The 26483-nt window shown below is 41.7% G+C and overlaps 1 protein-coding gene across 2 annotated transcripts in view; it reads left to right on the forward strand.

Annotated features, from left to right (window-relative positions):
- GTF3C1 (general transcription factor IIIC subunit 1) overlaps positions 1 to 26483 on the forward strand; it is a 40308-nt gene that overhangs the window by 901 nt on the left and 12924 nt on the right. The window contains exons 2-27 of one of the 2 annotated variants that reach the window (XM_058035536.1): positions 222 to 431; positions 636 to 812; positions 1852 to 1995; positions 2551 to 2647; positions 3103 to 3226; positions 6074 to 6229; positions 6834 to 6949; positions 7955 to 8279; positions 9253 to 9467; positions 10610 to 10749; positions 12364 to 12517; positions 13412 to 13515; positions 13764 to 13945; positions 14288 to 14554; positions 14787 to 14932; positions 15336 to 15433; positions 16929 to 17025; positions 17731 to 17908; positions 18718 to 18853; positions 19809 to 19944; positions 21640 to 21721; positions 22364 to 22549; positions 23033 to 23190; positions 24404 to 24546; positions 24732 to 24813; positions 25966 to 26078. In XM_058035536.1, the coding sequence (XP_057891519.1) occupies positions 222 to 431; positions 636 to 812; positions 1852 to 1995; positions 2551 to 2647; positions 3103 to 3226; positions 6074 to 6229; positions 6834 to 6949; positions 7955 to 8279; positions 9253 to 9467; positions 10610 to 10749; positions 12364 to 12517; positions 13412 to 13515; positions 13764 to 13945; positions 14288 to 14554; positions 14787 to 14932; positions 15336 to 15433; positions 16929 to 17025; positions 17731 to 17908; positions 18718 to 18853; positions 19809 to 19944; positions 21640 to 21721; positions 22364 to 22549; positions 23033 to 23190; positions 24404 to 24546; positions 24732 to 24813; positions 25966 to 26078 (3966 nt within the window). Of the gene's footprint in view, positions 1 to 221; positions 432 to 635; positions 813 to 1851; positions 1996 to 2550; positions 2648 to 3102; positions 3227 to 6073; positions 6230 to 6833; positions 6950 to 7954; positions 8280 to 9252; positions 9468 to 10609; positions 10750 to 12363; positions 12518 to 13411; positions 13516 to 13763; positions 13946 to 14287; positions 14555 to 14786; positions 14933 to 15335; positions 15434 to 16928; positions 17026 to 17730; positions 17909 to 18717; positions 18854 to 19808; positions 19945 to 21639; positions 21722 to 22363; positions 22550 to 23032; positions 23191 to 24403; positions 24547 to 24731; positions 24814 to 25965; positions 26079 to 26483 lie in introns of those variants that run through there. The other variant, XM_058035537.1, reaches the window with a different exon arrangement.

The raw sequence follows: 26483 nt of genomic DNA on the forward strand, positions 1-26483 counted from the left end.
TTAAAGATTAAATAATGCATCTCCCTCCTGCTGCATTCTGCATGCTGAAAAGGTTTGGTCATGCTTGAGGAGTACAGCTCTGCTCTTCATATTTTTCCAGTTTGGAGCTTTCAAAAGAGCTTCGTTTTTCCAAGATAATTCCTAGAGGTATCAGCATTGTCTGTGACAATCTTGTATTTCTCCTTGCTTGGTTAAATATTGGTTCTTTGGTTTTATTTCAGATATGAAGAAATAGACCTTGAGACAGGAATATTGGAAACCAAAAGAGATCCTGTTTCTTCAGATGATATTTATCCTATCCACATGATTTTGGATAACAAAGATGGCATACAAGGTTCCTGCCAGTATTTTAAGGAGAGAGTAGACATCACTGATCAAATAAGGAAGAAGGATTTGCAGCCTTGTTATACTTACAAAGAAGCTGTTGAAAAGTGAGATCCTTATATCTGAAATCTTTATATCTTATAATCTATAATCCTTTTATGTAGCATTAAAATACTTCTGAGTTGTAAAATTTAGTCCTTGCTCAGTTTGTGCAGATTATATCAGGAATGACGTTTGTGGAGAGAAAGGGATTGATCTTTCTGTTTTTATGGAGCCAATAACAAGACATTACTTTTCCTTCTGTTTCTTAGATGGGGAGAGAAATTAGTCATTGTTGCTTCGCAGGAGCAGCGTTACAGAGCTTTGATAGGCTGGGAGGGGGACCCTGACCTGAAACTCCCTGACTTTTCCTACTGCATCCTGGAGCGTCTGGGCCGAGCTCGCTGGCAGGGGGAGCTGCAGAGGGACCTGCACAGTGGGGCTTTCAAGTAAGCTTGTGTCTTGCTCTGAGAATTAAATCCAAGGTTGTTTTTAAATATTTGTGTGAATATTTGAACTCTTGTAGTGCGTCATCCTTACTACCAGGAGTGCTTGGTTTGGTAGAACTGTGCTGGTCTCATCCTTGAGTTCATTGCCCTTCCTGATATTTTCAGAGAGAGCCAAAAATTTGTTGGGTCAATACACCAAATAGGTTTTATTGTGAAAGTTCTTGTTTTTTCTAAATAACTTTTTCTTCTAATTTGGGATGGAAAAATGATTTTCATTTCCTTTTCTAAATTGCTGCCTAAGTATCTTACCCACGTTCTGAAGGAATTCTTGGACAGCCACCTTTTGTCCACAGCATCTCCCTGTGTGACATCTCCATTGAGAGGGAGCCTGAGTTACCAGCTCCCAAACTAGGCCATGATTTTACTGATGGAGGAGCATTACACACCTTCTTAGAGAACTTCTGGATGTGTCCTGAAGTTCTGGAGAACATCAGCATTTCTCTAAGGGTTCACTGCTTTTAGGACATGGGTGGGTTGTAGCTTGCGCACCACCTGGTGCTGTTTTTTGCCACTTAGGGAGGTCTTGTAGGTAAATAAGATGACGAGGAAAACTCTTATGGGTGCTTTTCTGTCAATTTGGTGGCCCAAGCCAGCTCACCAAAGAGGGAAATGAATCCCAGAGCTGTTCCAAGAAGGGCAGTGACTGCAGCATAGCCACAAGTTAGAAAGAGAGGATGGAAAAGGGGCATGGGGATACAATGCTGATTCAATCCCCTCGTCAAACCATATCATGACACTCTGTGCCTAAAGGCTGTAGGTTAAAATCAGAGGTATTTCTCTGTTTAATTGGATTAACTATGAAAATAAATTTCACAGGTTTTCTTAAGTGTGAACTTCCTAACTTTGAGCTGTCACTTTGAAAATTAGCACATGTCACTAAGGCTGTAGGTAATATAGGTAAAGAGTTCTGGGTAGTGGATAATTAGAATTGTTTGCAGAAGTTCCTATTCCTGTAGATCTTTTGCCATCTTTTCTTTAGGGTGGATGCTGGAAAGCTGCATTACCACAGGAGGGTGTTGGACAGGAGTGGTCTGATAACGATGCAGTCCCACGTCATCCGGCTGCCGAGCGGAGCACAGCAGTACTCAATTCTGCTCCTCCTGACTCGCTTCCATGTTGATAGGTATGCTTTAAGGGTCTCCTGGGTACTCCCTGACCTTTTACTGTGATGAGGGATTGTTCTGTTGTCACAGAACCATCAAAGTTTCCTGCAATTGATGCTTTCCAGTTTATTAACTCCTCTTCCAAATGTCGGACACTTAAGTTAGTCTTGGAGCTGTAAACAGCAGGTTCTTCTAGTGCCTGTCACCTGCCTGCATAAACATAACTCTTCTTTTTGTAACACTAATCATTCTGTTCATTTTGACTGTTTTCACTTAAACACATTTCTAGTCGATTTCTTGTTTTGTTTTCCTATCTTGTTTATGATTAGATCTTGTGCTTCTGTGGGTTGCCAGTGAAATAACAGCTTGGGCTTAGTCATTGTTTCCTCTTTGAGGTTTTTTCTTAGAGACAAATTCTCTCATGTGCTATTCACAGAAGGAAAACTAGAATTCCTAAACCAATCTGAGAACACTTAGCATACTTCCTCTAGTGACTGACAGTTTCTAAAGCTACAACTCGTGTTTATGAAGTTATATGCATACTTACATGTAAAATAATTCTCTTTTTTGGTTAGGAGGAGCAAATATGATATTCTGATGGAGAAGCTCTCAAGTATGCTAAGTGCTCGTTCAAACCAGATGGAAACATTAGGAAACTTGAGGGAAGAATTGGTGAGATTCATGACTCCTTCACATTCTCATTCAGTAGAATCTAGATGCTGAGTATCAAAGGCACTCATTCATACTGCCTGCTTCAAAAGTTGCACAAAATTCTGGACTAGGATAGCAAAAGAAGGATCTTAAAAACCTACCAGATCAAGGTGCTGGTGTTGTTTGTCATAGGAAGCAGTTCTGTTCCAAGCACAGCCTCAGAAACATTTTGTCAGTGGATGTCATCATGCAGTTCTTGCTTTTCCACTGCTGCTGTTTGTGTGGGGGCCGAGCTGGAGGGGTACAACACCCTCAGGAGCATCTCTTCTGCACTGAAAGGCTTTTAAGTTTCTTATGGATATCCTACCCCAAAATATGATGCTGTAAGAGCAGGTGGTGTGAATGCCTTTGATACCAATCAGCAGCAGGTGAAGCTTTTGGGCTGCAGTGACTTTTGCCATTTCTCTTTGCATCAGGGCCTTTGTGAGAGAACCTTCAAACGTCTCTATCAGTACATGATGAATGCTGGCCTGGCCAAGGTTGTGTCTGTCCCCTTGCAAGACATAAATCCCAGTGGAGGACCCTGCAAGACAAAGAAAGGTCTTGGTTTTGCTCTCTTTTTGTATGATTGCATTGATGCCATTCTATCTGTGAGCTTCATATCTTAAATTAAAAGAGGTGTAAGTAAAAAATCTGTCCATGCAATTATGTAGATAAGTGTGCTACCAAATTTAAAATGCTGCAGCCCACTTGAATTAAGCATTTGTTACAGTTTTTTAAGGAGTGAATATCATCAAGTTGGTTGGATATCAATGTAAGCTGTGGTCTTGGGACCTGATAAGACTGCTCAAGCCTTTACAGAGTAGGAACAACTTTCAGGTTGAAGTTAAATGACAAGTCAATAAACTTGACCAAAAAATACAAAAACCTAATGTTGAAAAGAACGCTCATTATGAAATAAGTTAAAAACCCGACCATTCTTGGTTATGACTTTTCCTGAAAGTCATGAGAATGCAAAGCTTCTCTGAAAAGTTTCCTGTCAAATTATGGAAGGTCTTACAGCACTTGGAATTCACAGAAGACAGAATATTCTGAGTTTGAAGGACCATTGAGCCCAACTCTTAAGTGAATGGCCTATACAGGGGTCAAACCCACACCCTTGGCATTATTATCTCACCGGCTGAGCTGATAACAGGGTTGAGGAAAGTGAGATGCCCAAAATTGCTGTCCCAAAAAGCCACAGTCTGCTGAGGGGTGGTTTAATGCATAACCAGCTTTGAATGTCAGTTTAATTGGTTCACAGGAACTGCTGATAATTTCCGAACATGTAATGGAGAGACAAAGAGCAGGATTGCATGAGGAAAGGGAACAAAACAAAGCAACTGTTCTCAGGAAGAGATACAGATAAAACTTGCATGGGGAAAAAACTACAGGAAATAATAATGGACAGTATGAGGAGGGATAGTACCTCCAATGGAATTAATACAATTCCTGAAGGAAATCTAAACCAAATCCTTAATCACAGAAAATCCTAAGAGGCAGATTTGCAGGGTTAAAAAGAAAATAGTTCTGAAAGATGAAGTGTGTGTTTTAGAGATATAATGAGCTGTTTGTGAGGAAAAAAAATCTGAAATGAACTAAACATTGCAAATTACATAGTCTTTGTGTGAACAGTAGTGATCTTAAAGGAGCAAGTGAAAGAGCCAATAAAACCATGAAAAGTTCCAGAAGACAAAAAAGAGTGCTGATTACATAGAGTTGGATTAAGGCTGTCAATAAGACAAATTCCTTCAAATCTTTTAAGTCTAGGGAAAGGAAATTCTCTGTAGGGAAAGTATATTCTGAACAAAGAGAAGCAGAGGCCAAAGGCAGGTACAGCATCAAACATGGCTGAGAGAGAAATGACCCAGGTCTTTCAGGGATGTTCTAATGAGCTGCAAACATTTGGAAATAACACCCAAAAGACCAGACAGCACTCTTAAAAAACTGTTTATAGGCAGTAGTGAAAGCATTTAGCTTGCAATTAAGGTATTTTCTTAGAAGACAAGAAAATACAGCTCCACTTACAAACCTGGTGTTTTATGCTCTGTCAGAGATGGGCAAAACAGCAGCTGCATTTACTGCTTAGATTTGTTGGGAAAAATGCCACTTGATGAATCTTTCACTTGAATGATAATTCCATCTTACAGATGTAAAAGCTGAAAATCCACAAAAATGCCTTAAAAACACTAGGTATTAAAGGAGGATGAAATAATAATAGCTGATTTTCAGCAGAGATCAAGATAGTTTAATCTCTGGAGTTATACAGGAAAGAAGATAGAAATATGTGGGACACACTGAGGATGAAGCCAGAGCATCTGCTATGGGAAGAACATTATTGGGCAGGAGATAAAGGAAAAGGAATTGGTTTGTTTTGGGGGATTTCTTTTCTATGGGGAGGTTTTTTCTGTTTGTTTTTTCAAATGCTGCTTCCAGTGAAAATTAATGGGCTGTAGAAATACAAAGGATGTAATAACAGTGCTTGCAACCCTACCAAAATGTCAGCACTTAAATCCTAAGCAGCATCCTAGGGAAAGGATTCAGCTTGAGTAAAATTAATGGAATCATGTGGGCTGGAGCACAGTCACATGGTGAAGTGACTGTGGGTTAACTTTGTGTCAGCTGGGCAGCAGCAACTGCTCAGATATGTAAACACAAGAGAAAATTCATCAGCTCAGTGATTCCAGCTAAAACCCTCACCTGGCCTTTTCACAGCAGTGTGTAGCAGAGGAGCAGGAATGGCTGGACATGTTCCCCCTCTGCTGCAGCAGCTCCTGAATCACTACAATTTGCCCGGGTAGCAGTGTCCAGTAACCCAGTCTGAGTTACCACTGGTGTGAAGGGCCCAGCAGGAGCTCAGTGACACTGAGGAGAGCAGGATCTCAGCTCTCCTGCAGCCTCTGTCCTCACTCTGCCCTTTGCTGGGGGGTCCCAGTGTGTGGAGAGTTAGCACAGCACAGCTGATGGACAGGAACAAGCTAAGATGTGGAATTAAATCAACAAGAATCTTGGGTGGGCAGTAGCGTGTTCTGTCCTTGTGGAAAGGAAAGGGTTAATAGAGAGTGAGTGATCTCCCAGTCAAATAAGTGTTCTCCAGCTGTAATTCTAGGGATCAACACTTAATCCTTCCATTGATTTATTTATGCTGTGAAAGTTTCTTCCCCTGGACAGTCCTAGCATGGGCACAGATGTGAAGGTTTGGAGCGCCTCAAGAGTTCACCTGATTGCCAGATTCATACAAAGGGAAAAGCTGTTGCAAACCTTTCCTAGAAATACCCAGCTCTCTTTAATCATTTGTTCCCCATTGCACTGCTACTTCTACATGTTGAGTAAAAAGTAAAATGGTTTGAAGCAGTGCACACCCCCTGCACTTTGTTAGGACTTGTTACTCACACTCATTTTTCACAGGGACTGATGTCATGGTCCGCTGCCTTAAGCTGCTGAAGGAATTTCGGAAGAAAATGGAAGATTATCATGATGATGATGAAGAGATCATCACAAAAGTTGTGCAGCCTGTGGATATTGTTTGTGAAAGGGATATGCTCACCCAGGCTTATCAGTTAAGTAGGTGATTTAAGACATCTGAAGACTTTTCCCATTACTTCTTTACTCCTTGTAGTATAAAAGAAATGTGTATATTGCAGGTGGTTCTACATTCTGGTTGCTGTTGTATCAGAAAGTGTCATTTTTTCATAGCAAAATGAGCTTTAAATCCAGACTAGACTGGAGATGCTGCCACCTGTTAGCCCTTCCTGGAAGCTTAGCTACTACCCAGCGGAAACAGGATGTTTTGATGGGATGAGAAAAGATGAAGCAAACAGTGTTCATTATTCTCCTATCTCTTTTCCTTTCCAAATGGAGAAATTAATATCTAACTGTGGAAAGCTGCCAGGGAAGAAAAATCATCCGTGCTTCTAATTTGAAGCTGTCACCTCCATACCTCATTCTGCTGGGTACTGCTTCATGTAAAATTGTGGTTTATGACAGTATTTAGCTGAATATTTTATGTGTCTGTAAAACTGTCTTTAGTTAGTGGGGAATCTTAAATTTAATATTCTGGCATATAGTGTTGTTCAGGGAAATATTAATGTACATAGAAATAGATATATATAAAATTCAGTCAGTTTCTTTCCCTGAGATATTTCTTTTGTTTTCCTTTCTGCAACAGTTGAAAGTAGAGGAACCAAAGGTATTTCTCAGGCTGAACTTCGCCTGGCTATGAATGTGGGGAAGCTGGAAGCCAGGATGCTCTGTCGGCTTCTGGAGAGGTACAAAGTTGTCAAGGTGAGGCTAAAATCAAATAATTCTGGTACTTTTTGAAACTGAAGGTACAATTTTGGCTATTTGGGGAATAACATTGTTAACCTTAAACATTAGAAACAGCAGAGATTTGATAATGACAGCAGGAGAGTCCTGGTAAGATTGAGAAGAGAATTAATGCAGTTGAGGAAAAGGTGTGTAAGGCAAGGGTTCAGTATTAGGATTGCAGCCTGCTGTAATCAGAGCACTGAAGAATCTTCTCGAAGACCCTCTGTCTGTGTAAGATCATTAATCTGCTTGCCTTGTGAAAATTCTGCAGCAAAACAGTTACTTCTCTACAAGTTATGATTAAACTTCTTATTTCCAGATATTTCAGTGGTTTTTATTTCACTAGACAAATCCAGATATCATGTCTTCCATGCCCAGCAGTCCATCCCTTTCTACAAAAGCAGGATAATTGCCATCTTCCCTCAATGGGGAATCTTTTTAGAAAAATCTTGTCATTTACTAGAATGTTCTGTAGAGTTAAAAACAAGCTGTATATCTAATATCTGGAATATCTAACATGTTTTCCCCCAGTCAGCTGTGAAAATGAAATCTTCCCTTATTGATTAGTGGAGTGTGTGAGTTTGTAGATCCCTGTTGGAGCAGACAGGGCAGACTTCCACTGAAGTCTGAGTCACCCAGGGAGCTGCAGTGCCCTTATTTCACAAACATTTTTGTTCTGAAAAAATTGATTTCCACTCTGAATACACACAGTTTGTTCTTCCACAGACTTTTCTCCATCCCACATACTGTAGGAGTTTCATTCTAATGCACTGGTAATGCAGATTTATTTTTCAGGCAAAGGATTCTTTTTGATTTCTCTATGTGAAGGTTAGGGACATTTTTGTTACTTAAAAAAAATAATATTATATCTTTTGATGGGTGGAGAATAACACTGAGAACATTTTCCCTCTGTTGATGCTGGAGAACACTGATAGAATGGAGAAGCAAGGTGGTAAAATAACATTCCAACTGTTTCCTCAGGGTTTTATGGAGGATGAAGGTCGGCAAAGGACAACAAAGTACATTTCCTACATTTTTGCAGAGGAGAGTGATCTGAACCGTCAGTTTGAGAGGGAGAAGGCCAGGAGTGAGCAGCTGGCTACAGTCACTTTGGCTCTGGTGCCAGAAGATTCCCCACCTGTGGAAGAGGCATCTCCTGGAGAAGAGGAGGCTGTGGCCTCAGAGTCTGACAATGAGGAAGAAGGGAAGGACAGGAAGAAGAGAGGAAAAGGTCAAAAAGCCAACTCTTGTTCTCCAGTGAAACCACGTGTCCAAGATGATGTCCAGCAGACACCACCAGCCAAAGGTAACTTGTGATTTGGAAATCTGGAGAACAGCCTGCATTTTTCTTACGGATCATTTTATTAAAGAACAAATAACATGTTGTTAGCTTCCATTATGACTTTTGGTCACATATTTATTTTTAAGCCTATTTGGTTATTTCCCTGCTTTGCCCCCAGATTGTTCTGGTTTGGAGCACCAAGTGTGGGAACCTCTGGAGATTCTCAGGGCTGAAGTGTGACTGCTGTCTGTGTCCCAGTAGTGTTTGTGCTGCCTCTCCTGACCCCATGCCTGTCTCCCCTTTTCCCTGAGCTCACACACTGTGCTCCTTGGATATTCAAGGTTGGGATGACTTGACCCACAGCCTTACTCACCTGAGTATTTTGTAACAAAAATGTCTTGTCCCCTGAAGTTAGTTACCTCAGCTTCTTCTTTAGTTATTTGGAACATGTTAGTGTGAAGGCTACCAGCCTTGAGGGGACATATTTAAAAAAAATATATATAGTGGGAGGTTTTTTACTTAATTTTTTAAACCTATTTAGATATTCCTATAACTTCTCTGATAAACTCCAATGTAAGAGAGGAGATCTCTATTTTTCTATGTAGATTATCTTTGGAGTTATATTAAATTCTTATTCTGCTTTGAGTCAGAAGAGTCATGTTTCTGACAGAACTTGAGAATCTTTCAGACAGAAACTCTCCTTTCTTCAGACAGCAGTTTCTGGATAATCTCTTCATGACTTTCCCAGCTGTGAAAAGGTTTCTGAGTGGAGAGCATTATTTGATGACAGAGAGTTCACTTTTTTTTTAGCTTAACTTTTGGAGGCTGAATGCAGTCTTTCATGGTCAAACCACTGCTTCCAGCAGGGCAGAATGTATGAAAAGTGTAGCAGAATGCTTTTAAGTGCAGCTTCCTGGGTAGATGGGAGAATGCCTCTTGGAGAGAAAGCTGAACAGGGAGAGCAGAACAATTACAAAGCTTTTTGTTCTCAAACCAGGCTCAAAGCCAACAGCTGTGAAGTCTCAGGGAAAGAAGCAGCAGCCTTCCCCTCAAATTCTTGAAGATCCTGAGGAGCTTCCAGACAACATTTCAGGGGATAGCTCTACTTTGGGAACTCTAAAGCAGGAGTCCAATGTTTCTACCTGTGCTCATCCCACGGAGGAAGATGGAGATGTGGCTGAGGTGGAGGAAGTCAGACTTGAAGATCCTAAGGTAAGATCACATGTCTTAATATCTTCTTGTTGATACACCTGGCTGAGCTAAGTTTGGTGCTCTTATAGCAAGACTTTGAACTAGAGTCTTTATATTTATTTATCAAATTGTTTTGGGGTTTTTTAAAATTAATTTCTAAGTACATTCATATTTTGGCTGCACTGCATTGTAGATATAAGTGAAAATTTTTCCAGGAGGGTAAGTGGGTATATAGGATATGTATAGGAGGGTAGATGTCCAAAATAACAGTTCTGGGTTAGTTCTCTGGTGCCCTCCAAATTGTGTGCTGGCTGAATGCATGTCACAGCTTAATGTAGCGCACAAGGGCTGCTTATCATCCCCTGTCTGCCTTCCTGGGAAGGGGAGATAAGAGACAATCTTCATCTGAGTAGTTTATTATAAATAAATCCATCCAAACGGGTGTCGCTATAGGACACAAAATAACACAACATGTTATTCCAAGGTAAAAAGAGCAGGTTTAATTTCTGACTCCAACATTTATAGATTTCCAAAAGTGACTGTGGATTGGAGGGTGACAGTGCCACCTGTCCAATGACACTGGACAAACCAACAGTCTATCAAATTTCTCCTCTGTGACCATGTTAATGTTCACGGGGGTCTTAGGATGAGGGAAGAGATGAGGATCTGACTCCATGTTTCAGAAGGCTGATTTATTATTTTATGATCTATATTACATTAAAACTATACTAAAAGAATAGAAAAAAGGATTTCATCAGAAGACTAGCTAAGAATAGAAAAGGAAAGAATGATAACAAAGACTTGTGGCTTGGACAGAGAGTCTGAGCCAGCTGACTGTGATGGGCCATTAATTAGAAACAACCAACATGGGCCAATCACAGATCCACCTGTTGCATTCCACAGCAGCAGATAACCATTGTTTACATTTTGTTCCTGAGGCCTCACAGCTTCTCAGGAGGAAAAATCCTAAGGAAAGGAAAAGATGTCTGTGACACTTCTCTTCCATAAAAGAATGTGAAACAAGTGTGTGAGAAAGTTCGTTACAAGAATGTAAATATCAGAAAGCTTAGAAAAACTCCAAAAATCAGGGTGACAAATGGGGAATTGCTCAGCTGCAAACAGGCGGGCTGATGTGCCCTTGTGCTGTGCTGTGCTGTCCCCAGAAGCCCTGTGGCCCCAGGAAGGAGAAGCGCTGCAAGGCGGCGGCGCTGGAGAGGCCCCACGAGACCTACAGGCTGCTGAAACGCCGCAACCTCATCGTGGAGGCCGTGAGGAACCTGCGCCTCATCGAGAGCCTCTTCACGTGAGCCAGGGCTGAGCCTCCCCTCTGGGGTGCTGGGAGCACTGGGGGCTTGTTCCTTCTGCCTTGGCTTGTCCCTCCTGGCACCATTGCTGTAAGGATGGGGGGAGGGTGGTTGGATCTTTATCAGCTCTTTGGAAGCAGCAATAGTCCATGCAGATAATTACACAAGAGTGCTTTCGTTATGTCTCAAATACAGATCAAAGAACTTATTTATCCCTTCACTTATTTATCCCCTTGGGATCACTGTGACCCAAGTCATTGTACAGCACTTCCCTGCTGCAGGATTCTTGCATCTGCATCAGTTTTATCTCATCTTTGTTCATGTGTTGTTCTCTATAGACTGGAGAGACTCAGGTTTTCATGTCACTGCTCACTGGCGTCCTAGCAAGGCCCTCAAAGTTTGATTTTCAGTGCAGTTTTATGTGGTGTTATATCTCTTCTCCTAACACCTTATCTGAGATGGAGATACTTCCCTAAATGTTATAATGTCTTTCAGCCCTTTAAGATTTCACCTCCAAAAAGAAATGGGAATTTTGATGTTCTGCTGGATTGGCAGTACTGTGTTGTCACAAGTAGGATTGCAACATCCATCTTCTGTGTCAGCACAGAAGATCCTGGCATGTCAGTAGACCCAGGGCTGCTTGCTGTAGGAATTTAGTAAGAAATCATGGCCTTACTCTCCTCTGGACTGAGAATTTTGAAACCTTCTGTCACCTTGTTTAATTGCAGAGTGTTACAAAATTAGAGCCTCATCTGGCACCAGCCTCAGCAGTGATTGATTGAGTCACATCCAAGCACAGGCTTGGAAGCTATTTCAGGTCTCTGCTGTCCCTTCAGTGCTGCCAACAGGTTCCTCACAGGTTCCTCAGAATTAGTGGAAGTTCTCTGCCAAGGAAATTTACTGGTGTTTGCCTTCCATTTGTTAATTACCAGAATGTGGTAATCTTTTGGGACAGTTGAAGTCTGTGTGTACATTCAGTTATTGCTTCATTCCCTTGTTATGTGCCAGGTCTTTTTCAGAATTGAGTCCCCAGGAGCCCAGAATTAGGGTCTGGGACATTTGTGGGAAAGTTCCCACATTTGTGGGAACAGACGGGGAGAGCAAGGTGTGAGCACACCCCTGCCAACTGTGGCAAGGGCAGAAAGGAGAAGGGAGCTGGCTTCACATGGTGGGATATGTGTGTTTGTGTCCATGTTGTGAATGCAAGAGTCATTTCTGTGCTCTGAAACCACTGAAAAAACCCTTTCTGCCTCAAGCTGAACTGAGCTCACAACTGCAAGAACTGACTGCATTTGTTAAATCACCACTAAAAAAGCTGTAGGTTCTCCTGACCTTAGGGAGGCTGCAATCATAATTGCACTGTAGCCATGTACAGTGGCTATCAGGCATTGAGAATTTGCTGTCATCAGGGCAGCAGTTCTCCCCTAACAAGGGAAAGATTGAGTATAAAGAAAAGAGCTGAAATGTAAAGCAAAGTTTGCAGTTGTCTCCAGCAAAAGGGAATAGGGAGCAAGGAAAGAAATGGCAATTGACCCCACATCCTCTAACAAACCACTCAGGCAGTTTGGAGCATTGCTGGCCTTAAAATGCAAGGTATCTTTGGCATCTTTCAGACTTCAGAAGATGGTGATGGATCAGGAGAAGCAAGAAGGTGTCTCCACCAAGTGCTGCAAGAAGTCCATCGTGCGGCTGGTGCAGAGGCTGGCACGGGAAGGGCTCCTCAGGCTCTACCGCACCACGGTCATCCAGGATGGCATCAGCAAAAAGGTGACAGCACAGACACAGCCTTCAGCTCACTTCTCACTGTGCCCTGGGCCCTTCTGCTGGAATGCATGGCTGACTTCACTTCTTGTAGCAGAGCCCACAGGGGAGCTTCCCAGAGGCTTCTTGTCAAACTAAGCTACTGTGAGAGCCAGATCGCTGCTTTCTGTTATTGGGCTGCAGATAATTGAGACCAAGGAATAGGCCAGAGATCAAAGTCTCTGAATCTCCTTTCCCAGAGGTTCTGCTGCTTATCTCTTCTGTGATTCATGGTTCTTTCTCTGCACTGCCAGGCTGCACCAAAAATCTGTTTAATCCCTTTTGAAAGCCAAGTGTGTGAAAAATCTTCAGTGAGCTTCTGAGTTGAAATTTATAGAATGTGATTTTTAATTTTAAAACAAAAACCTACTGTTACTGAGGTTTATGGAAGTCAGTGGTTGTAGAGCTGAGACTTGTCACTTACTCTAGTGTGAAGTGCTCATAAGCAGAGAATTGAATGCACTGAAAATGACCTGCTGCCTAATTAGTGTAGAGCACATATGAAATCTCACCAATCTGAATTGTGTGCTTTCAGCAGCAATATGTGTTAGCTTGGCCTTTCACCTAATGAGCTCTGACTTTTCATTTTTCCTTCTCAGCCTAATATTTACAAGTCAAAGTACTTGTTTCTCAGATATTTCAGCTTTTAAAAACCCAAACCCCAAGGTCTGTAGAAATGTCATTAGCAGTTTATTGCTACAAAAACCATGTACTTTGACCTCTTGTTTAATACAAAGTAGCAACAGGAATTTTCATCCAAAACTAAAATTAATTTACTGTTAATCTCAGATGATTATGCATCTGATTAAGAGCCAGTATCTCCATAGACACCTTTTGTTTGTGTTGTGCTGCTGTGGACAGGTGGAGTTTGTTGTGCACCCCTCAGTGAGTCCCAGTGATCCCCTGGTGAAAAGCGCCATCGAGCAGGTGCGGTTCCGCATCTCCAACTCCAGCACTGCAAACAGGCAAGTCTGGCATGCCTGGGATGGCCTGGGGGAGCTTGGCTTATCTAGGCTATGCAAAAATATGCAGAGGAAATAAACACAAGGTAAGCAAAAAAAAACCAAACAAACAAACAAACAACCTCTTCTTTAGCAACAGAGAAATGGGAGTGCGAAGCTGAGGCGACGTGCTGGTATCTCCTGAAGTCAGGGAAGAACAGGAATTGAGCTCTGCTTATTTTTTACCTAAGTGCTGTGTGGTTTTACTGCAGGATTAAAGTCCCCCAGACACCAACATCCCAGGAGCATGGTGAGGAGGAAAACCAGGGACAAGAGGCAGTTTCTGACTCAGGAAATACGCAAGAAAGCTCATGCAAAGCTGATAATAGTCGGGCAGGAAAAACTGATGATAAAATGGGCATAGCACAGCTAAAGAGCTATCATCCTGTTACAGGTACAGCCAACTTTGGGGTTTCTGTCATCCTTCACCCTCCCATTTATTATTTATAATAATTTCCATATGTCTCCTAAGATAAAAATTTTTTTTTCTCCTCCTATCAAAATAAAATTGGATTTATATTAAAGCAGTCTAACTTATGTTTTCTTAGCTGCTTGTGTTTTTTACAATTGTGAACTGAAGCATTTGTATTTACTACTACTTCTTTACTATTTGTATTTGCTTTCAACTGCCCATCTTCCCTTCCACTTTACTTCATATTATTTTTGTGCAGGGAGCTGTTTCTCCTGCTCTAATCCTCTTTTTGTTTCTTATTTGGTCTTTAATCTTCCCTCCCAGTTCCAGGACTTGGACGTTCTCTTGGCTTTCTTCCCAAAATGCCCCGTTTAAGAATGGTCCACATGTTCCTCTGGTACTTAATTTATGGACACCCTTTAAATGAAACACGGCGAAAAGGAGGCACTGATGGTGAGAAAACAAAAGGGCTGGATGAGAATGCAGCTGTAATTGAAGCACAACCAGATGGGACCTTAGAAATTGTGACAACTGTGGTGAATCCTGAGAGCTCTGCACAGGAGACTGAAGTAGATCTGTCTAATCAAACAGGTAAGAAGTGGCACATCCTGACTTAATTACAGCCCTTACCACGGTTCAACACTGCAAAATAGATAAAAATCTGCTTCAGAAAGGTTTGAATGTCAAGAATTTAGAGAATTTTCAGGTCATTTTGGATTTGCAGACTGTGACCTGCCAGTTGTGTTGTGCTTGAGCAGTCACAGAGAGACTCTAGGTGTGAGTGTTGGGTTTGCTGTGTCTGAGGCTGTGTTCCTGTTGGCAGTGTACGTGGATGACTCCTCCTGGATGCGTTACATCCCTCCCCTGCCCGTGCACAGGGAGTTTGGCTTTGGATGGGCTCTGGTCAGTGACATCCTCCTCTGCTTGCCTCTCTCAGTCTTTGTTCAGATTGTACAAGTCAGCTACAAGGTAAGGTGCTCTTTTGTTTTCCTTCAAAGTCTGATGATGGCAGCTGTACCTATAGGCTGGAACAAATATTCCCTTAATCTGTTTTAGCAAAACTAGACCCTGGAGAGGAGAGGAGACACTTCAGTGCTTTACAGAAAAAGTAGTTGCGTTTCACAGGCTCACTGAAAAAAAAATGTATAGCCCTGTAATACTGCAAATTTTTAAGCTACTATTTTGCCAAGAGCTTTTTGTAATCTCACTGAGTCCTCTGCCTTATTGATTAACAAGAATAATGTTAAAGCATTTTACAAAAGCAGTAAGGTTTACTTAGAAAATATTTTAGTAGGCAATTCAGGTAGCAAAGCTTTATACTTGGGGGGATAGTTACATTTTGCATTTTGATTAACTTCTAAAATAATTCTAGGTGGAAGGTCTGGAAGATTTTTTAAATGATCCACTAAAAAAGCACACTCTGATCAGATTTCTTCCAAGGCCAGTCCGACAGCAGCTCCTCTACAAAAGGTAAGCAGCTGAGTCAAAATAAGAGGCTCTAGAGAAGCACCAACAGTGGCTGGTTGTTTTCTCAGTTATTTCCTGTCTGTGTCAAAGAGAACTGTGGCACTTAAGACAAGGACCATCAATCCTCCAAGGGTAGTGTGCCAAACTGTATTTTTCTCTCCCAAATAGAAGGTAATAAGAAACTAATAAACAATATTCATGTATGCTGTCAGGCAGTGCTTGAGAGCTGGGAGGTTCTGTCCTTCATAACTCATGAGAAGGATGTTGTTTCTGTATAAAACACACTCCAGACTGCTGCTAAATTCAGAATTTAATAGGGTCTAAGTGTTGCTGTCCCTCATAAATCTTTCCAGAGGTGCCACATTTCCCAGCTCCTGCCTCTCACACATTCAGTTTCTCCTCATTCTCTCTGTGGCACATAAGCCATGGTTTGCCATTTCTCTTCCAGGAGATGTAAAACGAGGTTGGACTGAAGAAAGGAGAGTGATGTGAATGTATGGAATCAATACATGCACCATGTTAGCTTTCCCCAAAAAGTCACTGCTGACAATTTGTGAATGGTTGGAGGTTTAGATGGCATTTTCCAAACTTGCAAATGTGCCTTTGGTGAGGGAACAGGGCTGGGCAGTATCAGCAGCCAAGGCTCATGGGCACCCCAGGTTTGCAATTCCAAACCTATTGTTAAATCTTAGCAATTAGAAACTGTATTGAAGGCATTTTCTGGAATCTGCAGGCTCCATCTGATGGGGTGATGCAAAACAATATGACACATAACCAAGCTGTCTCTTCAGCCTCCTTTCACTAAAACTTCTAACTGAGCCAAATTTCCAAGCTTGATCTTTCTGACCCCCAGAGAAAACTCCTGCCAAAATCCAACTCCCATTTAACTGCATTTAATTAGATCTTAGTGAAGGTAAATGTGGGCAAAGCTAATTTTTTACAAACTGTTTCAGAAACTAAATCTTGCAGAAGGTTCCTGCAACTGCCAGAATTTTGCTATAGATGTAGGAATGCAGGATGGAAAATGCTGCACTTTTTGCACTGCCAAAGCTTTGAGCAACTGAAATCAGTTTCTTGGAGCAGCAATTTTAAACAATCTGAACTCCAAGAATCATTGCCCAGTTCTCCTTACATACATGTATGAAGGCCTGTACTTAGCAGTCATGTTTGCTTACTCCTGTCTTCTTTACATAACATGAAATTGTCTGCAGATCTGCTGTTGACCATATTGAATTCATTTTTACATATGTTATTTATGGCTTATTTTCTTTCTTGCTAGCAAAATTTTGCTCAGTATTTGACTAAAATACTGGGTTTGTGATTTTAGGAGAGGAAGTTTGGACCCTTGGGGTATTACATGTTTTCCATACCGCTTCAGAAATTCTATAACTCAGTGGTTTGCTGAAAGCTCAGGTTGCTACATGAAAATGTTGAATTTTCTGGTATCACTTCTCTATTTTCATGGGTGCTAATTGTAACACTCCTGCCATTGCTACAGGAGGTACATCTTCTCAGTGGTAGAAAACCTTCAGAGATTATGTTACATGGGACTGCTGCAGTTTGGCCCAACAGAGAAGTTTCAAGACAAAGACCAGGTAATTAAAAAAAATTTAAAAGGCAGTTTACTCTTCATGAATTTTTCAAGATGTGGGGTTCATAATTACCTTAAAAGAAGTACTGATGTTTCAGAGGTGTGTGCAAACCTCCAGATCCAAGGGATACTGTATGTTGTGCAGGTAATTTTTCACCTCTTTTCCCTGGAAGGGAACTCCTCAAATATATAATGCTGAACACTGCACACAATAATGACCCAGGAGGTCCCAGACTGGCAAGACTTAATGAAAAATGAGTATGACAGATTCTTTTCCATCAGGCTGTTAAGCTTGGATGTCTGACACAGAATAAAGACACTGATCAGAGTAAAATAATGAGATTCATATGCATATTTTTAGATAGGGAGCACCTGCAAAGGAGAAAGCAGAAAGGTAATGAGGCCCCAAACACATCCACTCAAATCCCAAGTGAGGACTTGCAGGAAATAGCCACTCTCTGGAAACTTGGCATATCCCGTGCACAAGGGAGAAAAGAAACTGTTCTAAATCTAGAAAGGAAATTTCTGAATTGCTGTCAAGGGAATTTGGGAATACAGAGCAATAGTGTGGGAATGGGTGTGGCCTCTGTCAGAGCAGTGCCTAAAAACAGCAAAGACAGAAACTGTCCAGTCCTAACCCAGCTGGTGTGTCCTGCTGATTAGGTAATTTCAGTGATGTTTACAGCCTGAGCTGTGCTGTGTGTGGCAGGTGTTTGTGTACATGAAGAGAAATGCTGTGATTGTGGACACCACCATCTGTGACCTGCACTACAACCTGGCCCAGAGCAGCCGCCCCTTCGAGCGCCGCTCCTACGTCCTCAACACCCTGCAGGACGTGGAGAACTTCTGGTTTGATCTGCAGTGTGTCTGCCTGAACACACCCCTGGGTATGGCACTCCTGGACCCCCTGAGCACCCTCTCTGCCCCTTCTGGGCACACCCCAATTCCTCTTCCCTTCCTAAAACTTGAGCCAGGCTCTGGTTTTCTGTTGGATGCTACGATGCCCAACAGATAGGAAGAATGATGCACAGGACTCCATTATATAAGAAGGCTAATTAATTACTTCATTATACTATATTATACTAAAACTATATTACATTATTTTACACTGACTATCACTAACTACCTAGAAAACCCATGACTCTCTTCCCAAGAGTCCTGACACACACATGTGGATCCAATTGGTCATTGAATCCAAACACCATCACCAGAATCCAATCAAGCAATCACCTCGGGTAAACAATCTCCAGAACACATTCCACATGGGCACAAACACAGGAGCAGCAGATGAGATAAGAATTGTTTTGATCATTCTTTTCTCTGCTTCTCTCACAGCTTCTCTCAGGAGAAATCTGAGGAAGCTAAATCTCTCTCTGTTCAGAGGGCATGTGAATACCACAGTTTTCCACTTCTACAGTTTTGGAATGTTGTCCTGTGCATCATAAAAAAAAAAATGGGAGCTGTGTCCATATAATTCTATAAAGTTGTGATCCACTTGTGTTCAAAGCATTGTTGCCCTCTTGGAAGTATCAAAGTTGACAGTAGCCCTTCTCAGTGAGAAGCAGCCATGTTGTATTGAGAAGGGGTAAGAATGGCAGCACCATGTGGGAGTAGCAGTTTGCCAGAGCAAGGTGGATTGGAGATAAGCTGAATTCTGAGCTGTCATGCTGACAGTGCAACCCCTTTGTCTGTGCAGGAGTTGTCCGCTGTCCTCGGACAAAGAGGAGCAACCTTGCAGGGGAGGAGAGTGCCCTGGATGTGGAGAAGGAGCAGGAGTCAGCAGTGAACAAACACAACCTGGAAAGAAAGTGTGCCATGCTGGAATACACCACGTAGGTGCTGCAGCAGGGCAGGCCAGAGGAGCTGTGCAGGGGTTCAGGATGTTACTCAATAGCAAAAGCCCTTGAGACTGGAGAGTCTCAGCTGGGTGCTCCGTGGAGTTCAGAGCTGAACTGAATCTGAGGAGATGTTGTTCTGTTTCATGTTCCCAATAATTTGGCTGCCAAGTTGTTGTGCTGGAGGGATGGGATGAGCAGATTGGGATTTCTTTCCAGAGCAGTACAAATGTGTGTTGGAAGAGTCCTGAGGAGAGCAGAATTGGGAGGGAGGGAAGGCTTCCCTGTTCCTGTGCTTTTTATCATGGTATCTCAAGTAGCTTCAGCAGCTCCCCAGTGCCACAGCCTGAATCCTGTCCCTTTGTGCTGCACTTGGCTGTAATTGGTTGCAGATTAATTTCTAATGTGCACTGTGATCTGGAGGTGATCTCTGGAGCATTTAATCTTCTACCTAATCACACCCAGAATACCTGTGAGAGTTGCATGCTCACAACATCTGACAGCCATGCAGAATACCAGCTAAATTTTTTTGATTGTGTTGTGCACTGTGGTTTAGCTCTGTCAATATTCTATTCTGTTTCAATAAACAGTCTGTTTAAAAGTATTTTCAGTTAGTTCCATGTTGCAGGTAAATATATCAAGTTACCTTGAAAAAAATAATGGAGTTGAGGGACCCAATTCCACTGATCCTTGCTTGAACTTGCATATGTGTGGCAGTAAATCTTTTAAATTGGATTTCTGGTGTTTACTTGCAGTTAGGGTGGGGATGACTGTGACATCTTTAAGAAAGAAACAGTTTAGGGATGTAATTAATGGTGTAATTAGGTGTAATATTACCCCCTAAACTGGGAGGGCAAGGTGAGAGTTCTGCACATTGCACACACACCAGTAAGAGCTCTGAGAAGGAATCTGCACAAAATAATTCCTGTGAGTTTGTTCCTCTTGCTGGCAGAGGCAGCAGGGAGGTGGTTGATGATGGATCCATCCCTGGAGATGGGCTGGGAGCTGCAGGTCTGGATTCCAGCTTTTATGGGCATCTGAAACGCAACTGGATCTGGACAAGCTACATCATCAACAAGACCAGGAAGGTGGGTATTTTAAAATTTGTACACTTCTCCAAATTTTAATGTTCTTAAGGTTGAGGTAGTGACACCAAATTCCAGTTGTGTGCTCTCAGTAAGGGTTTGCAGCACTGGAACAAAATGAGTGCCAGATGTTCACAAATCTTGGTGCTGAAGTGAATGAAAGAATTGGATATAAATTTTATTTGAAAACTGAACTTTGAATTTGTTAATACATTCAACCAAAGGAGAAATACTTCAATGAGCAAGCAGTTCACACTACTCAGTGGTTCCTCTTTCCTTTCTGGAATGTAGAAGTTGTCAGACAAAAAGCAAAACATCCAAAACAAGGAAATACACAAGGAAAAATATTTTTAAAAAATAGGGAGCCCAACACATGCAAATCAGGACTCTGGCTAATGTCCTGTCTCTGATGGAAGCTTGTAAGAGCAAGGGATATTTCCTCAGAATGCTCTCCCAGCTGTCTGCGATTTTGGCTCAAGGCCATTCTAAATCTGGGACTGATGTTTCAAAGCAGTAATAGCTCTTTTTCTTTTAGTATTAATATGTCTGGTTTTTGAGCATATGTAAGTCTTCACTATCCCCAGCCTCCTGTGGCAAAGTGTTTCAAATTCCTGCTATGTGCCACCACTTCCTTTTGATGCCTTAAGCTCCTCAGTAATTGAAGAACTGAGGGAAGCTGTGAAAAATACATTCTTCATTTATCTCACTGTTTCACTGGATTTTTGTACACATCTCTCATGTTTCTCATATTCGTCTCCTTTTTTTAAGACTGACATCTACCATTCCCAGCATGGAACTGTCCTGTCTTTAATCATTCTTGTTGCCTTTATTTTAATCTGTGATAGTTCCACCTGTCCTTTTTAAGGTGGAAATACAGTCTGAGAGTGCTTTAAGGTTGTGGCCAAGCACAGATTTTTGCAGCTGCTTAGTGTTGCTTTACTTCCCTAAGAATTCCATGCATTTCCTTTGCTTTTTCACCATTACCATGCATTGAGCAGGGACTTTCACAGAGCTGCCTGTAATTACTCTCCCCTAAGCAGTGCACAAATCAGAGCCTATCAATGGATGTAAAATTAAGGTGCTAATTTATTTCCCTCAGGCAGGATCATTTCACTCTTAATTCTGTCTGCTGTTCAGTCACCTCATTTCTGAGCAGTAGCACAACTTCCAGCAGCTCTTTCCTCTCTGCTTTCCTCTCCACATCTTGTGACCAACTTCTGCCCCCAACAAGAGAAATGGGTTTAGCAGAGAATGGCAGAACTCCCAACACATTGCAGTTGGTTCAGGCTCAGATTTAGGATGGGCAGAATGTGCTATAGGAGGGATTTACTCAGTGTTTGTGTTTGCATTTTGGTTTTGTGCTTTTCAGAAGTTCCTTTGGAATGTAAAATGGTAGCACTGTTTTACAGCAAACTCTGCTCAGCCTCTGCAGCAATGAAATAATCAAGCATTTCTTTTCCAGTAATTACTGCTTTTAACCTGAGGACATTTCTAACCTTCACAGTCTAGTGGTCATTCCAGGGTGATTTAAGAAAAGCTCTGGAGCCATTTTAATGTGTGGTAGTAATAATACAAATGAGTTCTATCTTATAGCCAAGGATCTTTTCCTTTAAACTGAAAATTTATTGCTGACACTACTGAGATTATAAAAGTAGATCGTTGTTGTATGTTACCTTTTTTAAAGTTATATTGTCTTAGGAAAATACAGGTCCTGAAAATGGGCTGACAGCAAGACTCCCAACCTTCCTCACCAAACACTCCCTGCCACTCAGTACTGGAGGTAAGGCCTGAGACTGTCACAGCTTCTTCTGCCTTTGTCAAACCCAGCATGAAGGGTGAGGGTTGTTCTTGTCTCCTTCCAGTAATCTGGGATGCTCCTGGGGCAGTAAAACAGATAAATGATCTCATTCCCTATTACTGACTATATGGAACAATAATTTTTTATCTAGTATTGATAACATGGGCTGGTCTTGTCTCTTTACAGTGATCTAGAGTACTTCTGGGGCTGTAAAATAGATGTGTAAATAAATTTTTATAAAACAATCATTTCTATCCTTTGTAATTTCTGATGTGCAGTTTGCAGAAAGTCCAGAGGGACCAATGTTTTGTAGCACTGTTTTCCAGCCTAATGTTTGAGCTAAAGAGGAGAAAATGCTTCAGGTTGAATGTAAAACCTCAGCTCTGTTCCCTTGTGTTTGTGCACTGTAAACTAGGCTTAATTACTTGATGATTCCTCATTAATGTAGAAATTTATTCTGTGAGCTGCTGAGAAGGGGCATGAAATGATAGGACTAACAAAGAGCAGTTCTGAGAGAACATCTGTCTTTTAATTTACTGAAATTTGTCATTTGGTATCTATACCTTAACAGTGTAGAATGTCATTGCTATAAAGCTCCACTGCTGTAAATATGTGTCATTTTAGGTAACAAAATTAATATTTTGGGAGAAGCAAAGGCAGGAGCAGAGTCACTTTTCCAGAAAGAGGAATGCATTGAAATAACTAAAGAACCAACCCAGGATCGAACGAAACGAGTGAGAGGTGGAAAAAGCCAAAAGAGGAAAAGGCTTAGGAAAGATGTGGGAAAGAAGCCAAAGAAGAAAAAGAAAGGTAAGAAACATGAAAAAGCAGCATTCTTTACTATGCCTAGCCCTGCAGGAAGGTGCTTTGGCAAAGAGGGCAGGACAGGGCAGCTTTGTGGCTGTGTCTGTAGGCTGCCTCAGTCAGTGGGGAGGAGCAGCAGCACCTTGTGCCCATGAGCTGTGCGTGAGCCACGGCTGCACAGGCTGGAGGAATCCTCATGGAGCCTGTGCCAGAGCAGCTCCTGCAATCCATTATCAGCTCTTGATAGCTGGCTTAAAGATTCTCCTTGGAATGATGCTCTAGGTTGTCAGTTTGCCAATTAAAGTGTTCTTTTTCTCATGCCTGGGAGAGCTCTTGCTGCATTTCACTTCTAGACTGCAACTTCCTTCCCTGCTTGCCTCTCATTCTTACAAACTTGAAACTGCTGCTGAGCCTGAGCTAGAAGTTTGAGTTAATCAGAGTACAAGGTGCTGAGATAAATGTCTGGTTTTGTTTCTCTGGATTTGCCAGAAGAGGATCCTGCAGACAAAAGCAAACGGCTGCGCTACCATGACAAGGCTGACCAGAGCGCACTGCTGAGGATGACGCGGCTGCGCGTGACCTGGACGGTGCAGGAGGACAGCCTGCTCATGCTCTGCAGGATTGCCAGCCACGTGCTCAATGCCAAGGTGATGCACTGCTGAATTTGAAAGGCTGTGTTCTATGAACTTGTCTAACCATTCGGTATCCATCCGCAAACAGCCTCAAAAACTGAGAGATTTGACAAACCAAGTTAAAACAAATGATGGCTCACGGTTAGGTGACTTGTTTGACAGATGGAGTTTTGCACCTTAGCTAAAAGAGTTTTACAAAATAAGTTTATATGCATTGACTATTATCATCAAAATGTTAGTATCTGCCATCAAAGAAGTTTTTTCTGTCCAAGAGAGAGGGGGAAATGGATTTGTAGAGAGGATGGCACGGCTGCACGTGACCTGGACGGTGCAGGAGGACAGCCTGCTCATGCTCTGCAGGATTGCCAGCCACGTGCTCAGTGCCAAGGTGGGAGCACTGCTGAATTTGAAAGGCTGTGTTCTATGAACTTGTCTAACCATTCAGTATCCATCCACAAACAGCTTCAAAAACTGAGAGATTTGACAAATCAAATTAAAATAACGATGGATCATGGTTAAGCGACTTGTTTGAAGGATGGAGTTTTGCACCTTAGTTAAAAGAGTTTTACAAAATAAGTTTATATACATTGACTATTATCATCACAATGTTAGTGATAGTACCTGTCATCAGAGAAGTTTTTTCTATCCAAGAGAAAGGGGGAAATGGATTTGTAGAGAGTTGTCAGGGCCTGACAGAAGCCCACACTGTATGCAAACTGAGATAAGAAATGCTGACTTAGAAATGCCATGGGATAGGACAGATACTATTGAGAGAAAAATGGAGCTAGAAAAACATTTCAAAGGATGGCCTTGCAAATAAGACTGGATACTTTGGAGAAATAGAACTGTGAAAGATGCAGTGTAATAGGACCCACAAGTAGTTGCTGTAGATTATTGTCTTTAAGGCATCTACAGCATGGTGTGGCTAAAGCTGATAGGCCAAGGAACACTTATAATATATTGTAATTAGGAAATAGTTGGCTTCTGATTGTGATAGCATGAATTATAACATCTGTGTTATCTCACCCTTCCCATGAGATTGAAAATGGAATGAAAGTTTTTAAAACACCTCTCAGTTGCCCCATCTCTGGGTCACAAAAGGGCATTGTCCAACAAGCACAGAGCTGCTGGGTGCTGCACACACATTTCACCAGCCAGGGCTTCATCCTGCTCTCACCATGTGCACACACAGCAAGGTTTAACTGCAGACACTCTGTTCCTCCTGCAGGTGAAAGGGCCCTTTGTGCCCTGGCAGGTGGTGAGGGACTTGATGCACTCCAGCTTCGAGGAGTCCCTGGATAAAACCTCCCATTCCGTGGGGCGCAGAGCCCGCTACATTGTCAGAAACCCACAGACCTACCTCAATTACAAGTAAGAAGTTTTCTGTGTTCTAGATACAGGCTAAATTCTCCTGGAGGGACATGATCCTCCCACATATTTCTTTTGTTTCATGTTGCTTAAAAATTGCATCTTGTTTGCATCCTGCTTCTGTCGGGTCTGTTTTGAGTTGGGAGAATTTCAGCTCTGAGCAACACCTTCCATTTTATCTCTTGCAGAGTTTGCCTTGCTGAGGTTTACCAAGATAAAGCCCTTATTGATGATTTCATGAATAGAGAAAATAATTATGAAGATCCACAGGTAGGAGGAAGTATTCCAAAAGTTCATAGAGTTTGAACTTTTTTTCCAGTGCTGTTTGGATAACTGAGTACTTGCACTGATTTCATGTCTTTTCTCTCCCTTGAACCTTTAGCTATTTTTAAAATAGCATCACTGTAAAAATGCAGCATCATTGCTGGTTTGGGATAAAGTGGACACAGGGCAGCTTTCCAAAGGCACATAAACAGCCCCTTGTGCAACAACCATTGTGTCTTCAATGTGCTTGTTTATAAATATCCATGACCAAACATCTCTATCTGCTGATTCCTTTTTTATCCTTTCAGCCACATTGTTATTTGAGCAAGAAAACATTTTTGTTCTGTAATTTCTAATTTTTATTCTGGTTGTGTGTTGAACTGGCACCTTAGCTTCTGTGAATGAATGCAGGAACACAAGCAAATTTTATCAGACTTGATTTGAGCAGCTAAAAGATTTTATTTCTTTTTTTTCCATTTAAATGAACCATTATTTCAAATTGAAAAGTTGTTTACACTTCCAGTGCAAGCAATTCCATTTTGATTTTCAGAATTTTCTCAGAACTGGGACAATGTCATAACAAGATCATTTTTATTTTTAATAATGACAATTCATACCATTGTCAGAAAAGCCCATCAGTTCTGTTGTTAGATTCATGTTGCTTAAAGGAAGAGCAGTTGTTCATTAATGAGACATCACTAAAATAAATATGTGTCCCCATCCCCAAAGTCTGTCCTTGGAAGCAAATAGAAACTTGTTTCCAGAGATGATTCCTCTCATGTAACAGGTGTTGTCCCAGCCATGATTGTGCAAACACTTCATGGAGAACATGGAAAAGCCTGCAGGGCTTGAGCAGAAACTTAAACATAGCTCTAGCAAGAGATCTTGCTGTTAATTCAGGCAATTGTCTTAGAACATATGTTCATGGTGCTTGGCTTGTAGCTGTGAGCTGATTACAGATGGAACCTGCAACTGTTCACTGAATCAGCAGACACAAACTGCACCAGCTTCTCCCTGCCTTGCCTTGCCTGTTGGACTGCTTCTGACTTCAGAATTCAGCTATTGCTACAGGAATTTTCATGCACACTTTAGAAGTAGAGAGGTTGTTCCACTCTAAGAAATTGAGGTTGATGACATTTCTGTCTCCTCTTTTCGAAGGTTTGTGCAAATGAGTTTAAAGAGTTTGTGGAGAGACTGAAAGAAAAATTCAGTTCAACCCTGGGGAACCCCAAACTGGAGATTCCTGACACTCTGGAGGAACTCTTTGCCAGGTATTTAAATCCTGGTGCTTTTGGCTCTGCACATGGGGTGAGGCAGGGGACAGCACTTCAGAGCAGGTCTCCTCTCTGGGCATGATTTACACCCTCTGTACCTGTACCCTTAGTAAGAAAACAAGTTTTGCTAAATACAACCAGCAGTGTTTCCTTCATTTCCACACTTCCTAAATACATATAAGTGATTTTCAGTTATTTGCACAATTTTACCGATTTCAAACCATTCTTATTGCTAAATAAGACTTTTAAACCAGAAATTCACTACAGCAGATTTTCCTAAATTGTCAAGTCCTCAACCTTACTGTTTGAGATGTTGCTACTCAAGTGTAACTTCCATTGCAATAGAAATCTAGCATTTTTCAGATTAACTGGCCCCATTTTCTATCAGAATTTGTAGCTGGT

The sequence above is a fragment of the Melospiza georgiana genome, chromosome 16 (genome assembly GCF_028018845.1).
Source record: "Melospiza georgiana isolate bMelGeo1 chromosome 16, bMelGeo1.pri, whole genome shotgun sequence".
NCBI lineage: Eukaryota > Metazoa > Chordata > Aves > Passeriformes > Passerellidae > Melospiza > Melospiza georgiana.